Consider the following 14,987-nt stretch of genomic DNA (forward strand, 5'->3'; position numbering starts at 1 on the left):
GCGCCCTCCAGAGGGACATACTTCTGAAAACGCCAGCTCAGTGAAGCAGCTTGGATGGATGAAAAAGGGGAGACCCCTCATTGGTTTAGGTTTCTTATATGGCCCTCTGCAGATTGAATCCATTCCTATGCAAGTCCAGTTTAAGCAAAGTGCTGCATCATCTGTGCTTTTAGTCATCTTAGTGTGGCAGGAGTTTCTTTCATGACTGATGTGAAAACGCTGGTGTACACTGAGATTGTTTTCAGATAAAAACACAGACATTAGTCTCTTTTTTCTACTTTTGTCTGCACCACCCTGCTGTTTTTAATCCCTACTGTTTCTGAGAACGCCAACTCAATGTTGCAGCATGGATGGGTGCCGGCAGAAATTTGTAAACAGAAGCTCTGTTTGGTTCATACTTATTACACAGCCCTTCCCTGATTGGATCCGACACGTTACATCTCCTCATTCCTGTTTCCGCTATTGCGTGCATGTCCAGTGGGCTAATTTCATAAACAATGTGAAGGCACTAGTGTGGACCAAGATCATCTTTATTTAAAAACCTAGCGTCGTGGACATACAGTGCATCCAGAAAGTATTCACATGCGCATCACTTTTTCCACATTTTATTATGTTACAGCCTTATTCCAAAATGGATTAAATTCATTTTTTCCTCAGAATTCTACACACAACACACCATAATGACAACGTCAAAACGTTTACTTGAGATTTTTGCAAATTTATTAAAAATAAAAAAATTGAGAAAGCACATGTACATAAGTATTCACAGCCTTTGCCATGAAGCTCAGAATTGAGCTGGGGTGCATCCTGTTTCCCCTGATCATCCTTGAGATGTTTCTGCAGCTTAATTGGAGTCCATCTGTGGTAAATTCAGTTCATTGGACATGATTTGGAAAGGCACACACTTGTCTATATACGGTCTCACAGTTGACAGTTCACGTCAGAGCACAAACCAAGCATGAAGTCAAAGGAATTGTCTGTAGACCTCCGAGACAGGATTGTCTCGAGGCACAAATCTGGGGAAGGTTACAGAAAAATCTCTGCTGCTTTGAAGGTCCCGATGAGCACAGTGGCCTCCACCATCCGTAAGTGGAAGAAGTTCAAAACCACCAGGACTCTTCCTAGAGCTGGTCGGCAATCTAAACTGAGCGATCGGGGGAGAAGGGCCATAGTCAGGGAGGTGACCAAGAACCCGATGGTCACTCTGTCAGAGCTCTAGAGGTCCTCTGTGGAGAGAGGAGAACCTTCCAGAAGGACAACCATCTCTGCAGCAATCCACCAATCAGGCCTGTATGGTAGAGTGGCCAGATGGAAGCCACTCCTTAGTAGAAGGCACATGGCAGCCCTCCTCGAGTTTGCCAAAAGGCACCTGAAGGACTCTGAGACCATGAGAAACAAAATTCTCTGGTCTGATGAGACAAAGATTGAACTCTTTGGTGTGAATGCGAGGCATCACGTTTGGTGGAAACCAGGCACTGCTCATCACCAGGCCAATACCTTCCCTGCAGTGAATCATGGTGATGGCAGCATCATGCTGTGGGGATGTTTTTCAGCGGCAGGAACTGGGAGACTAGTCAGGATAAAGGGAAAGATGACTGCAGCAATGTACAGAGACATCCTGGATGAAAACCTGCTCCAGAGTGCTCTTGACCTCAGACTGGGGCAACGTTTCATCTTTCAGCAGGACAACAACCCTAAGCACACAGCCAAGATATCAAAGGAGTGGCTTCAGGACAACTCTCTGAATGTCCTTGAGTGGCCCAGCCAGAGTCCAGACTTGAATCCGATTGAACATCTCTGGAGAGATCTTAAAATGGCTGTTCACCGACGCTTCCCATCCAACCTGATGGAACTTGAGAGGTGCTGCAAAGAGGAATGGGCGAAACTGGCCAAGGATAGGTGTGCCAAGCTTGTGGCATCATATTCAAAAAGACTTGAGGCTGTAATTGCTGCCAAAGGTGCATTGACAAAGTATTGAGCAAAGACTCTGAATACTTATGTACATGTGATTTCTAAGTTTTTTATTTTTAATACATTTGCAAAAACCTCAAGTAAACTTTTTTCACGTTGTCATTATGGGGTGTTGTGTGTAGAATTCCGAGGAAAAAAATGAATTTCATCCATTTTGGAATAAGGCTGTAACATAACAAAATGTGGAAAAAGTGATGCGCTGTGAATACTTTCCGGATGCACTGTAGTTCAGACTAGAAAGATGAACCTCTAGTTCCACCACAAGGCAAGTCTCACATGTGCTTGTGCTGCTTGTGTTCAGCCTTACGGTATAAGCACATATTGTAGCATTCTAATGTACTAATTCTAATAAAACAGACATGGCCATACATGGTGTAATATTGTGGAAAAGGCCACTCTTCATACTGATCCTAAATGTTCTTTGCTATACACCACACTTTAGTATAATATAGCACTCTGACCTGAACAACACAATCAGCCCCACGAGGCAGTGTAGTACACCCTTACCTACCGTCTCATATCTCCCAAGACTACACTATGCACAGATTATCTATTAAGCCTGTGCGTTTGCATTTCTGATTACCAGACTAGAGGACAGTCAGCCATGGTGTGCTCACTAGGCAGTCGGTTCTTCACCTACTAAAGTACACCCCTGCTCATATGGTGTAGTGCTGTTTCATAACGAGGCAGACCAGCGGCAGGCTGACATTCACACACTGAAGAGATGATGTGCCTTTCACCAGGTTACTGACTGATTTGTACCTCCTCTCTAACAGACCTGCTAATCCTGGGAGTGCAGGGTCCTGCCAGTTTGTTCTTTTTGTCTTAAATAAAATATTCAAAACATTCAGTCCATAATTAATATACAAATTTGTGAGTTTATCGTTCAAATGGATATCACATTAAAGCTTTTGTCAAACAAACTGATTGCTAAACCTTTACCAGTTCCAGCAATTTCAGTTCAGCATTTTGTTCTAAAAAAGGAAATCCACATTCCTGTAATCCCTCCGCTGGGCACACCTCGATCATCAGAATGGCTCAATTCTCTTCCAGAGTTTTCTTCCACACATCACATGATTGATTCAGAGATGCAGGACGGAATGAGTCACAAAGATGTGCCTGCTTTTTTGCCAGAATATTGCAATTTGGGGGCCCAGAAAGCTACCCCCACCTCAGTAATGTGTATATTCAGACATGAGATCTCCACTTCAGTGCTTTGCACCTTTGGCCACACTATGTGTGGTAGCAGCAGACATTCCTGTAGACGATGCGATGGCAGTCAGTGATGGCTGTCGTCATCTTAAGTGAGACACAGAGTGAAGTACTGCCTGTCTGAATCCATGGCCCATACTCGCACTGTTAGAGCCCCCATGTAATTTTTGGCAGTTGAAAATGATGATGAAGGCATTGTGCCTGCCGGTCTCCCTTTCTGGCTGTGATTACTGTTCTCTTATGCTAGCCACTGAGTGAAGTGCCGCCTCTCTTGAGTCCGTGGCCCTGTGCTGGAGGCGTCCCACACTCGCACTAGGAGAGCCCCCACATCAGATTAGGCAGTTGAAAATGACAATGAAGGCATTGTGACAGCTGGTCTCCCTGTCTGGCGTTTTCCACACAGATATTTGAAGTCTGTTTCCATTCTCCTCTTCATTCTTGCAAGCCTTTTATCGTTCTCCATCTTTATCTTGGTTTTTTTCCCCCCTCTCTTGTAGATATAGATGATCGTGGCAGTGAAGAGTGGTGACATTTTGATTAGCACATTCAAATACGAATTTCCCTGGACTCGGTGCATGTGAAATCCCACACAATACCCACGATTCAACTACTCGGAAGTGCATTCATTTGCTCACATGACTGACAAACACATGGATGACGTGTCCATAGTGGGGTGTGATGGGAGATTGCACGTTGTCCCCCGCTGAGTCTTGTTGTGCGTGTTGCCTACAAATCGAGTTGAAAACGTGTTTATTTTTTCTTTAAAATAATCTTTTCTATATGTTGACATTAAGTCTTACCCTTTTTTAAAAGGGGAGCAGTGTTTAGTTGAAACCAATATAGTGGGTAATATTTGGGCCAGTGGCTCTCATCACTTCCTTAGCTCCGGGCCTCATTCTGTGTTACTGGTGTCATTTTACTACCAAGACTGTGATCAAGACGTTATCGATAGTATGTGGAGGAGATATCTAGCAGAATGTGCAAAGTGGCAGTCACAGCGCAGGACAAAAGGCCACAATTTGTCAGCTTGTTTTCCCAGGAATCAAACAGCTTCTCCATGTTTCTGTCTACTCAGGATTTTTTTCTTCAGCCTGTGATTTCCTTGTTTGGCCAGCAGAGGTCCCCAGAGGACTTCAGAGCTTTTGTTTATGCTTGGTGGGCGGTCTGGGTCTCCTTTTTGTCACTGAGCCAACTAAAGTGCTGCTGCTGTGTGTTTAATTTGAGAAGGTGTTACTGTTGGCCAGTCACCTACGTCGAAAACCCCAACAGTGTCCTGAATGCTTCATGTTCTACTTTGCAAGACCTGTGTCTTTATTTTTTTGGGCAACACAGATCCTAAAGCCCCTTTATTTACAGAGGATTGAGAAAGGATTCAGATCCCTTCACTCTCTGCACTCTTTATTGTGCTGTATATTAATTTTTAAATGGATGCATTCACTAACCCATAAACACAAAGTGAATACATGTGTTCAGAAACGTTTGCAAATGTATTACAAATGAAAAACAAATCTCTCCTTCATAGAAGTACTCAGACCCTTAATTCATTAGTTTAGAAGCCCCTTTACACGGCCGGATTTGGGCAGCTTATCCTATTGGCAGATCTTGAAGCTCCGTTACCCTGGATGGGAAGTGTTTGTGAATGGTCATCTTCAGGGCTCTCCACACGTGTTCTATGAGGTTAAGTCTGGGCTTAGGCAGGACCACTCAGAGGTTTGTCCCAAAGCCACTCCAGCTTTGTCTAGGCTGTGTGTTATAGGTCATTTGACCATCGCCCCCTGACTGAGGTGGCGTGCTATCTGGAGCAGGTTTCTCTAAGGACCTCTCTGTATACTTTACTCAGTTCTAAACAGTATCCCTGCGCCCCCCTATAACGTGATGCTTCACTGTAGGGATGGTATTAAGCAGATGAAGAGCAGTGCCCTGGTTTCAACAGACATAGTGCATGGAGCTCTGCTCAGAGACTTCCATTTTTGTCAAATCAGACCCGAGTTTTGTTCCTCTGGCTATCGGATTCCTTTAAAGGGCGTTTGGTAAGCTCTGAGGAGGCTGTCATCTGTGCTTGATGGATAGAGTGCTGCTGAGATGGCCATCCTTTCGGCAGGTTCTCCCACCTCAGCAGAGGACTTCTGAAGTTCTTTTCGACTGACCATTGTGTTCTTGGTCCCCGCCCTTACTAAGGCCCTTGTTGTCTGGTTAGTCTGGCTGGACAGCCAACTCTAGGAAGAGTCTTGGTGGCTCCAAACTTCTCCCATTTCATAATCATTGAGGTCACTGTTCTCCTGGAAATGCTCAAAGCTTTACAAATAGTATGATCCTCTTGCCCTGATCTATGCCTCACCACAACTTTATTGTGGAGGTCCGCAGAGAGTTCCTTGGACTTCATGGCTTGTTTCTTGTCCTGACATGCGGTGTGACTTGTGAGACCTCCTAAACATAGGTACACGTGTCGTTTTAAACGACGTCCACTCAGTTAAGTTGGCCACAGGTGGACTCCAGGCAAGTTCTAGAAACATCTGATGGAGAGTTAAAGTAAATGGGAGGCACCTGAACACCACTCGGAGTGCCACAGCAAAGGGTCTCAATACTAATCAGAATGAGAGATTTCAGTTTTTGATTTGTAATAAATGTGCAGACCTTTCAGAAAACAGGTTTTCACTCTTTCAGTGTCGATTGATGGGAATAATGGCAAATTAAATTTTTCTATATCAGATTAAAATTAAATCTGCTGCACCATCAAGTGTACAGAAAGGGAATGGGTCCGAACTGTAGTCCAGCTGAGTTTTATAGTTCTACTGATGTCATTTACAGTGACCTTAGCAAAAAGCAAAAGAAGCTGGCATTTGTGTGTCTTTGATGAGAAACTGTAGGAGTCACAAATGTCCAGTCAGTGGCCCCACTGAGACTATTGCCAGGGCTGAAACACTCCATCCAGGCTCGACTTTCATCTCTCACCTTTCACCTTTTTGCTGTTTCAGCTCCCTTCTGCGCTATGGGGGCAATCTTTCACTGCAGAGTGCTATGAGTGTGCGCTTTAACAGCACTGGCACCCAGCTGCTGGCACTCCGCCGCCGTCTGCCCCCCGTCCTGTACGAGCTGCATTCACGGCTGCCCATCTTCCAGTTTGACAACCAGGGCTACTTCAACTCCTGCACCATGAAGAGCTGCTGCTTTGCTGGAGACCATGATCAGGTGAGATCATCAGTTAGTTGTCCTCAAATGGGGTGGTGAGCCATAGATCCAGGATTACTAGAGCAGCCATAGGCCTTCCTCAGGGCTGACACTAAAGCAAGTGTTAAGAGGTGCTGTCCACTCTCCCTACCTTGTGACGGTTTGGTCAGTGCTGCACAGACCATACACCTATCTTTAATTTGAACTTTGTCCCAAAGATGCTGGATGCTGTTCATGTACTGGGGGAGTGCCAGAAAAGCCCACCACTAGGTGGTGATTAGTGCTATTAGAGCTTCCTGCTGCTCCACTGTTTATCTGCTCGTGACACACAGGATTAAACATCTGGAGTGTGGCAGTCCGGTGACTCACCATCCACACATCGGATATCAAAGGCATGAATCAGATGGTGATTCTGTGCAGAAAAGTTGAGGTGGAAACCTGGACAAAGACAGGCACTCTTCTAGGGGGATTAGCCAACATTACTTGTGCACCACTGCAGCCGCCGCCCAGCTGATGATGTGCTAGAGTATTGTGGGGCCTCCAGGCTTTGCCTTCCCTTTTAAGGACACATCTGTGTGGCATCTTTCATGTCACATTTTCAGGCAGGCTGTTTATTGTAGGCCCTGATACCTTTGTTCATTAGTGGTGACTGTAGTTTGTGTGCACTTTATGGGTCAAATGGCAGGGTCTCCTCAGGGCCTGGCCCCCATTGACAAAGCCAAATTAGGTTAAGAGTGTCAAGGAGTGAACTTAAAGTCTTGAGTGGATCTCAAAAAAAATCTTAATTTCTCCACATCTCCTGAAGGCACTTTCTGCTGCTGCCTTTTTTGACTTGAAAGTACACAACTAGGGTCTTCTGGGATGGGGAGTGACCTTGTCAATGGCCTCTTTTCTCTTTTTGTTTTCGCAGTACATTCTGTCCGGCTCAGACGACTTCAATCTCTACATGTGGAAGATTCCCAAGGATCCAGAGGCAGGTGGGTGGTCTGAGTGTAATTAGGACCAAATCTTTGCATTGTTTCTTTTCTGGCTGTCTTGTCATACAATTTGTGCCAGTGATTGGCTGTTGTAATACCCCAACATCTTGAATTTAAAAGAGGCAGCCATGACACTAATGTTATAAATGGCACTTCTTCACATTTACACATGGAGTGTAATATGGATTGATGAATGCAAACATTCTGAAATGTGCCTTCTCAAAATGACATAAGCTGTGGGATCTGGGCAAGGTGGTATGAGGACGGTACAAGTCGGGCCTGTTTAGACTCACCAGTTAATGTCCTCTCTGGGATGGAGGAGGACAAATTGAGAAAAACCCGGAGACTTAGTAAACAGTAAGGAGATCCAAAACCAGCTCTAAAAACGATCTCAGCATTGCACCCATTTCAACACCCCTTCCGTCAGATATCTCTTGCCTTACACTCTGCTGCCCTCTAGTGGTACTTGATTATTCACAAAAGCTTTACACAGTGAGTTCCCTTTTAAGACATTGCTTTTGTGTGTCAGTACCACCCCACTTCCAAAAGAGTCCTCTGTTGGTAAGCACAGCTGAACAGAGGAGCATTGACAAAGGAAATTCACAAGTGTGACTTCTCTGTGACTGAATACAGAAAGTCTGTTTGTGCAGCACTCCCCAAGACAGAGACGGTTCTGCATAAGAACTTGAAGTGCTCACCTCAAGGTAAAATGGTTAATTGGAAATGATGAAATTAGACATAGAAAATCAAGACTGGGGAGCCAAGCACAAGCCAAAAGTGCAAAGCCAAGGATCAGAATCTCTGGTGGTCCTGGTTTGCTGAATAGAAAGCATCACATCCTGGAATTGGGCTGTTCTGCAGTTTTCCTGTAATGCTCGTGCTTGGTGAACTTGCAGTACTAGTGGGTGATGATTACTGAACACGCTGCCATTCTGTTGGGTGTGTCTTGACCAGCTCGTCTGGCCAAATTGCATGTGTGCATCTGCTGGTTTCCAGTACAGATGTGACCACCGCATTCACTCACATTGTTTGACTCTTGCATATCTTTCCACAGGTGGCCCCGGCCGAGTGGTGAATGGCGCCTTTATGGTTCTGAAGGGTCACCGCTCCATTGTTAATCAGGTCCGCTTCAACCCCTACACATACATGATCTGCTCTTCGGGCGTGGAGAAGGTTATCAAGGTGAGTAGTGGTTGAATATTCCTAACTTCTCAAAGCCCCCTCAATGCTGCACAGTGGCACACCCTAGTAGAGGGGTGGGGATGCTTACAGCAGAGTCTGACCTGTTTACTCATAAACACAGAGCTATCAGCATTTTAAGGTGACAAACCCGGAGAGTGACACGACTGCAGATCTTGGATTTTTAAGGCTGCCACCTTAGAAGAACCAGATTTACTGTTGAAACCAACCTAAAGTGACATTTGTTTTAGTCCCCAGCCCTGAGTGTTCATTCTAGTAGTTACCTGTAAATGCTGACACAATTGCACAAACCCCACATTTTCTCAACTAGATGGTCCACCAGTCACTAAAAGTGGTGTGAAACTTCACAGGCGATTGATCGTGGGGGGTGGAGTTTCGTGTGACATCATCACGCCTCCCACGTAATCACGTGAACTGACTGTCAACGCAGTACGTAGAAAACCAGGAAGAGCTCCAAAAAGCGCTGAAGAAAACATGCATTATATAATTGAGAAGGCAGCGAAACAATAAAAGCGAGCGAGTGACATATACAACCATATTCATGAGTGCTACTACTTCGGAAACAAAGCACGGTGTAAACCTAAAGTTTAAATTAAGTTCATAGACAGGCTGCCGCTGGCGTTTGTCATGCCACGGGTATGCGGGATACAAGTTTAATTAGAAGACGCAGGATATAAACGAGAGTTTTGATCACTTTGTAACTAAGTTAAAATTGCAGGTGAGGGGCTGTGCTTATGCAAATTCCGAGACTGTGTTTGTGGGGGATTGACAGTTAAGGCGGGTGGGAGAGTCACGTCATCATCTCCCCTCCCATTCACCTCATTTCGCTCTGAGCTCCGCAGCTATCGCAGTGTTACGGAAGCGACTTTGTGACGCTGCCACCAAATACTCACAGAAAAATCCACAAGTTAATACACACGCTGTTTCTACAGTTTCTCCACACTGAATCCTCCAGGCACTACTTACAAAAGGTTACATTGACAAACATGTTACGTTATTTTTAAAATGTTTCCTTTTCTTAGCACAAGCGCAGCTGAGAAGCTTCGGTGCATGTGCTCCATAACAGCGTTAAAATCAGCATTTAATCACACTTTGCATTCCAAGCAAAGGGAACTTCTCTCAATGCATGATTTCCTGGTACACGATTACATTGATCAGCGCTTCCGATTCATTTTACCCTCGCACCTTGGTTTGAGAAGAAGTATGAAAAATCTGAGGTTAACACAGAAAAACAGATCACCAATTGAAGCTTTTTGAATAATCGATTAAGCCATCAATAATTGTTTTGGTAAAGCCATACTCAGTGTAATTCTCCTTCCATTTTATAATTTTTCCGCCACTAGCCATGATTAAATGAACGGTAAAAAGTAAGAGCGAAGCGAGGGTGACTTATTCAGGCAGGCAGGCGACAGCTCAATAGCTAGAATTTGGATATAAGTAGGTTCTATTTAGTCGCCAGAAGTATCTTTGGCAGGAATGGAAGTTGAATTTAGTCTTTAAATTTCTATGGTAAAGAAAAAGTTATGCAATGATGACTAAATTTAACTATGTAAAGTCAAAACTTGTATATATAAAGTCATTCCCGAATATATAAAGTCAAAACTTGATTATATAAAGTCACTGTCGGAATAAATAAGGTCAAAACTTGAATATATAAAGTCAGCGCTGGAATATATAAAGTCATTCCCAAATATATAAAGTCAAAACCTGAGTATATAAAGACGGCGTTGGAATATTTCGGAATATATAAAGTCAGCGCTGGAATATATAAACTCAAATCTTGAATATATAAAGTCAGCGTCGGAATATATAAAGTAAGCGCTGGAATATATAAAGTCAAAACTTCAATATATAAAGTCAGCATCGGAATATACAAAGTCAGCGCTGGAATATCCATCCATTTCCCAACCAGTTGAATCCAACCACAGGGTCACGGGGGTCTGCTGGAGCCTATCCCAGCCAACACTGGGCGCAAGGCAGGAACCAATCCTGGGCAGGGCACACGCATAATTTTCAAAACATTAACCAAAAAGTGTTTTTTTAACTTATTTTTCTGAATACGTTTTTGTTAACTTAGTTCAGTTCAGAGTCATTTCAATCAATATATTTTGACTTTGACATTATATATTCAGGAGTGAGTTTATATACTCCGATGTTGACTTTATATAATCAGGAATGACTTTATAAATTCCGACGCTGACTTTATATATTCAGGTTTTGACTTTATATATTCCAGCGCTGACTTTATACATTCAGCTTTTGACTTTATATATTCAGAAACAAGTTTTGACTTTATATATACCGACGCTAACTTTATATATTCAAGTTTTGACTGACGCCGACTTTATATATTCAGAAAATCAACGTATTTTCCTGTTTGGCACCCCATAGTATATGTGTGTGTGTATACAGTGGTGTGAAAAACTATTTGCCCCCTTCCTGATTTCTTATTCTTTTGCATGTTTGTCACTCAAAATGTTTCTGATCATCAAACACATTTAACCATTAGTCAAATATAACACAAGTAAACACAAAATGCAGTTTTTAAATGATGGTTTTTATTATTTAGGGAGAAAAAAAATCCAAACATATTTCTGTCGACTAAATAAAAATTACTTGTATTTAAAATTTAAATAGAACTTGAATAGATACGATAGTTCATAATACACACGCAGCACTAAGTGCACGTAAGAGCGGGACTCATCCATTTTAGAAGGCTACGTTCATAACTGGAACGTATTTTCGTCCATATACTGTAATAGAATGCAGCTCGATAGCCATGTGAGGCGGAGTTTCGTATTCAAATATTTAACCAATCACATTTCAGCCGTCATTTGTTACCAGGCAGAGAGGCTTTCACAATCTGTTGTGGAGGCACTCTAACACAGAATAAATGTCGATTAACCTGTTGCTTCAACCAATCAGATTTTGAGTTGGTGTCAGTAGGGCCCTCTAGCAGACCCATTGATTGGATAGAATCCGATATGAGGAACTCTATGAGGCCATTGAACGCACCGCAAACGCTCCGAGCGAAAGATCGTCGCGTGCACTACAGCCAACTCCATGGCAAGATTCTGGACAATATTATTTACAAGACACAGACCATATTTCAAGACCAGGAAAACCTGATGTTTGTCACGCTCCTCGAGCCCCAGAAGTTTCGGGAATACAAGAAAAATTTCACGCATGCAGCCTTCTCCACTTTAACACAAGAGCCACGGAGTGCTTTTTGATCTGTCTCGGCTAAAAACAGAACTGACTGTAATGTATGCCATGGATTTTGCAGGAGAATCTCCCACTGATCTCCTTGACTTCCTTTATCAGAAAAATCTGCATGAGAGCATGGGGCAGCTGTTCACATTGGTATATTTGGCGGTGAGCATTCCTGTGTACACTGCTTTTGTCGAGCGGACATTTCCAGCCCTAAAACGCAATCAAACTTATGACAGAAATACCATAGGGAGGGTTCGCCTTTCAGCATTAGCTTTGATGGCGATAGAAAGTGAGGTTTTAATGGAACTGAAGCGCACGGATAATCCGTACGACAGAGCAATTGAACTGTTTTTGAGGAAGGAGAGAACGATGGATTTTGTTTACAAATAATCCGAATTTTTGGTGAGTTAAATGTTGCGATTTTCCTAAATAATATAGCAAGTTTATGAGTTATTATTGATGTTTTTTATGTGTGTCGCAGCTGTGGCTGCAGTAGAAAGGAACTTGTTCATCCCTGGTTTGTCTATAAAATAAAGGCATTTATTGTGGCTACAGGAGTATATATACAGCTACATACCGCTTAGAATTAAGGCCAAAAAGTTCTATCTTGGTCTCATCAGACCAGAGAATCTTATTTCACACCATCTCAGAGTCCTTCAGGTGTCTTTTAGCAAACTCCATGAGGGCTGTCATGTGCCTTGCCTCTCCTCAGTGTCTGGAGACAACCAGGCACTGCTCATCACTTGTCCAATACAGTCCCCACAGTGAAGCATGGCGGTGGCAGCATCATTCTGTGGGGGTGTTTTTCAGCTACAGGGACAGGACGACTGGTTGCAATCGAAGGAAAGATGAATGCGGCCAAGTACAGGGATATCCTGGACAAAAACCTTCTCCAGAGTGCTAAGGACCTCAGACTGGGCCGAGGGTTTACCTTCCAACAAGACAATGACCCTAAGCACACAGCTAAAATAACGAAGGAGTGGCTTCACAACAACTCTGTGACTGTTCTTGAATGGCCCAGCCAGAGCCCTGACTTAAACCCAATTGAGCATCTCTGGAGAGACCTAAAATTGGCTGTCCACCAACGTTTACCATACCATGGATCTGCAAGGAGGAATGGCAGAGCATCCCCAAATCCAGGTGTGAAAAACTTGTTGCATCTTTCCCAAGAAGACTCATGGCTGTATTAGCTCAAAAGGGTGCTTCTACTAAATACTGAGCAAAGGGTCTGAATACTTAGGACCATGTGATATTTCAGTTTTTCTTTTTTAGTAAATCTGCAACAATTTCAAAAATTATTTTTTTTGTCTGTCAATATGGGGTGCTGTGTGTACATTAATGAGGAACAAAAATAATTTAAACGATTTTAGCAAATGGCTGCAATATAACAAAGAGTGAAAAATTGAAGGAGGTCTGAATACTTTCCGTACCCACTGTGTGTGTGTATGTATATATATATATATATATATATATATATATATATATATATATATATATTAACATATATATATATATATATATATATATATATATCTCCATCCATCCATTTTCAAACCGCTGAATCCAAATACAGGGTCACAGGGGTCTGCTGGAGCCAATCCCAGCCAACACAGGGCACAAGGCAGGAACCAATCCTGGGCAGGACGCCAACCCACACTCAGGACACACACAAACACACCAAGCACACACTAGGGCCAATTTAGAATCGCCAATCCACCTAACCTGCATGTCTTTGGATTGTGGGAGGAAACCGGAGCGCCCGGAGGAAACCCACGGAGACACGGGGAGAACATGCAAACTCCACGCAGGGAGGACCCGGGAAGCGAACCACCGTGCCGCCCTATCTATCATATATATATATATATATACTAACAAAATACCAAGCCAGCATGAGAAGTAGTGTGTTAAAGAAGCAATGAAAAGAAAAGGAAACATTTTGAAAATAACGTAACATGATTGTCAATGTAATTGTTTTGTCACTGTTGTGAGTGATGAGTGTTGTTGTCATATATATATATATATATATATATATATATACATATATATATATACATACACACACACACATAAACATATATATATACAAATACATATATATATATATATATATATATACATACACACACACATATATAAACATATATATACATATACATACATATCTACATATATACACACACAGCTATTTCAGTATCAGTGCAATACGCTGCTTGTTAAAACTCCCGCTCTTACGTGCAAGTCTGCGTGGATATTATGAACTATCAGATTTGTTCAAGTTCTATTTAAATTTTAAATAGAAGGAATTTTTATTTAGTCGACAGAAATATCTTTGGTAGGAATGGTAAAACAGACAGGAATATTATTCTGAATAAATCAACTCAAACCTTAAACAACTTATAATATTTTGCTCTCCATAAAAATATATCCTGTCTAAATTATACAAGTTAGAAATAAAGTAAACGTTAAAAGAACAAACATTCAAATTTCTTTACTCTTATGTAATTTTATATAAAAATAAACTTAGATTTTAAATATCCCAAAAGATTTTGCTCTCCATAAAAATATATCCTGTCAAAATTATACAAATTCAAATATGAACATGCTGCATAACAAAACCTGGAAATATAAATAAAATGTGTTCCTTTCAGCAATAACAAATCAAATCATTCAGTTGTCTTTGCTCATATGTCATTTTAGAGCTGGACGCCTGGCATCTTTTTTTGGCAACAGGTTCGTTTCTGTTTGGTGTGAGGTTCTGTGTTGTGGAGATTCTCAGGATGGATTGCAGGTGCTCATCAGTGAGGCGACTCCTGTGTGCTGTTTTGTTAGTCTTTATCACTGAGAAGAGCTTCTCACACAGATATGTGCTACCAAACATGCACAAGGTTCGAGCCGCATGTAGACGGACTTTTTGTTCTTCAAAGTCACCAAAGCCGCAAACTCAGTGCAGTGCGCCAGTTTATCAGCAAAGTGCGATTTGGGAACACCGTAGTGACGACTTGGTTTAACATTACTTGGCAACAGGGAAAGTGGGGCAAGGTGCATTTGTGTCTCCCATAAAAGCAGCTTCACTTGAAATCACTTTGTGATTGTGCACGGGTAAAACGTCCGCTGAAGTGTCAGATTCTTATTTAATTCTTCTGCTTTCTGTATCTTCTGCATTGCATTCAGGTTACCCTGATGTTTTGTCTCATAGTGCCGCCTTAGATTAAATTCTGTAATTACAGCCACATTAGCTCCACAAAT

General features: G+C 42.4%; 1 protein-coding gene across 1 annotated transcript in view; it reads left to right on the forward strand.

Moving 5' to 3' along the window:
* The window catches only part of dcaf5 (ddb1 and cul4 associated factor 5), a 68,224-nt gene that overhangs the window by 35,506 nt on the left and 17,731 nt on the right, over window positions 1-14,987 (forward strand). The window contains exons 6-8 of the mRNA XM_039742286.1: window positions 6,159-6,372; window positions 7,262-7,328; window positions 8,383-8,510. Coding sequence (XP_039598220.1) covers window positions 6,159-6,372; window positions 7,262-7,328; window positions 8,383-8,510 — 409 coding nt within the window. The remainder of the gene's footprint in view (window positions 1-6,158; window positions 6,373-7,261; window positions 7,329-8,382; window positions 8,511-14,987) is intronic.

This window comes from Polypterus senegalus, chromosome 18, assembly GCF_016835505.1.
Source record: "Polypterus senegalus isolate Bchr_013 chromosome 18, ASM1683550v1, whole genome shotgun sequence".
Lineage (NCBI taxonomy): Eukaryota > Metazoa > Chordata > Cladistia > Polypteriformes > Polypteridae > Polypterus > Polypterus senegalus.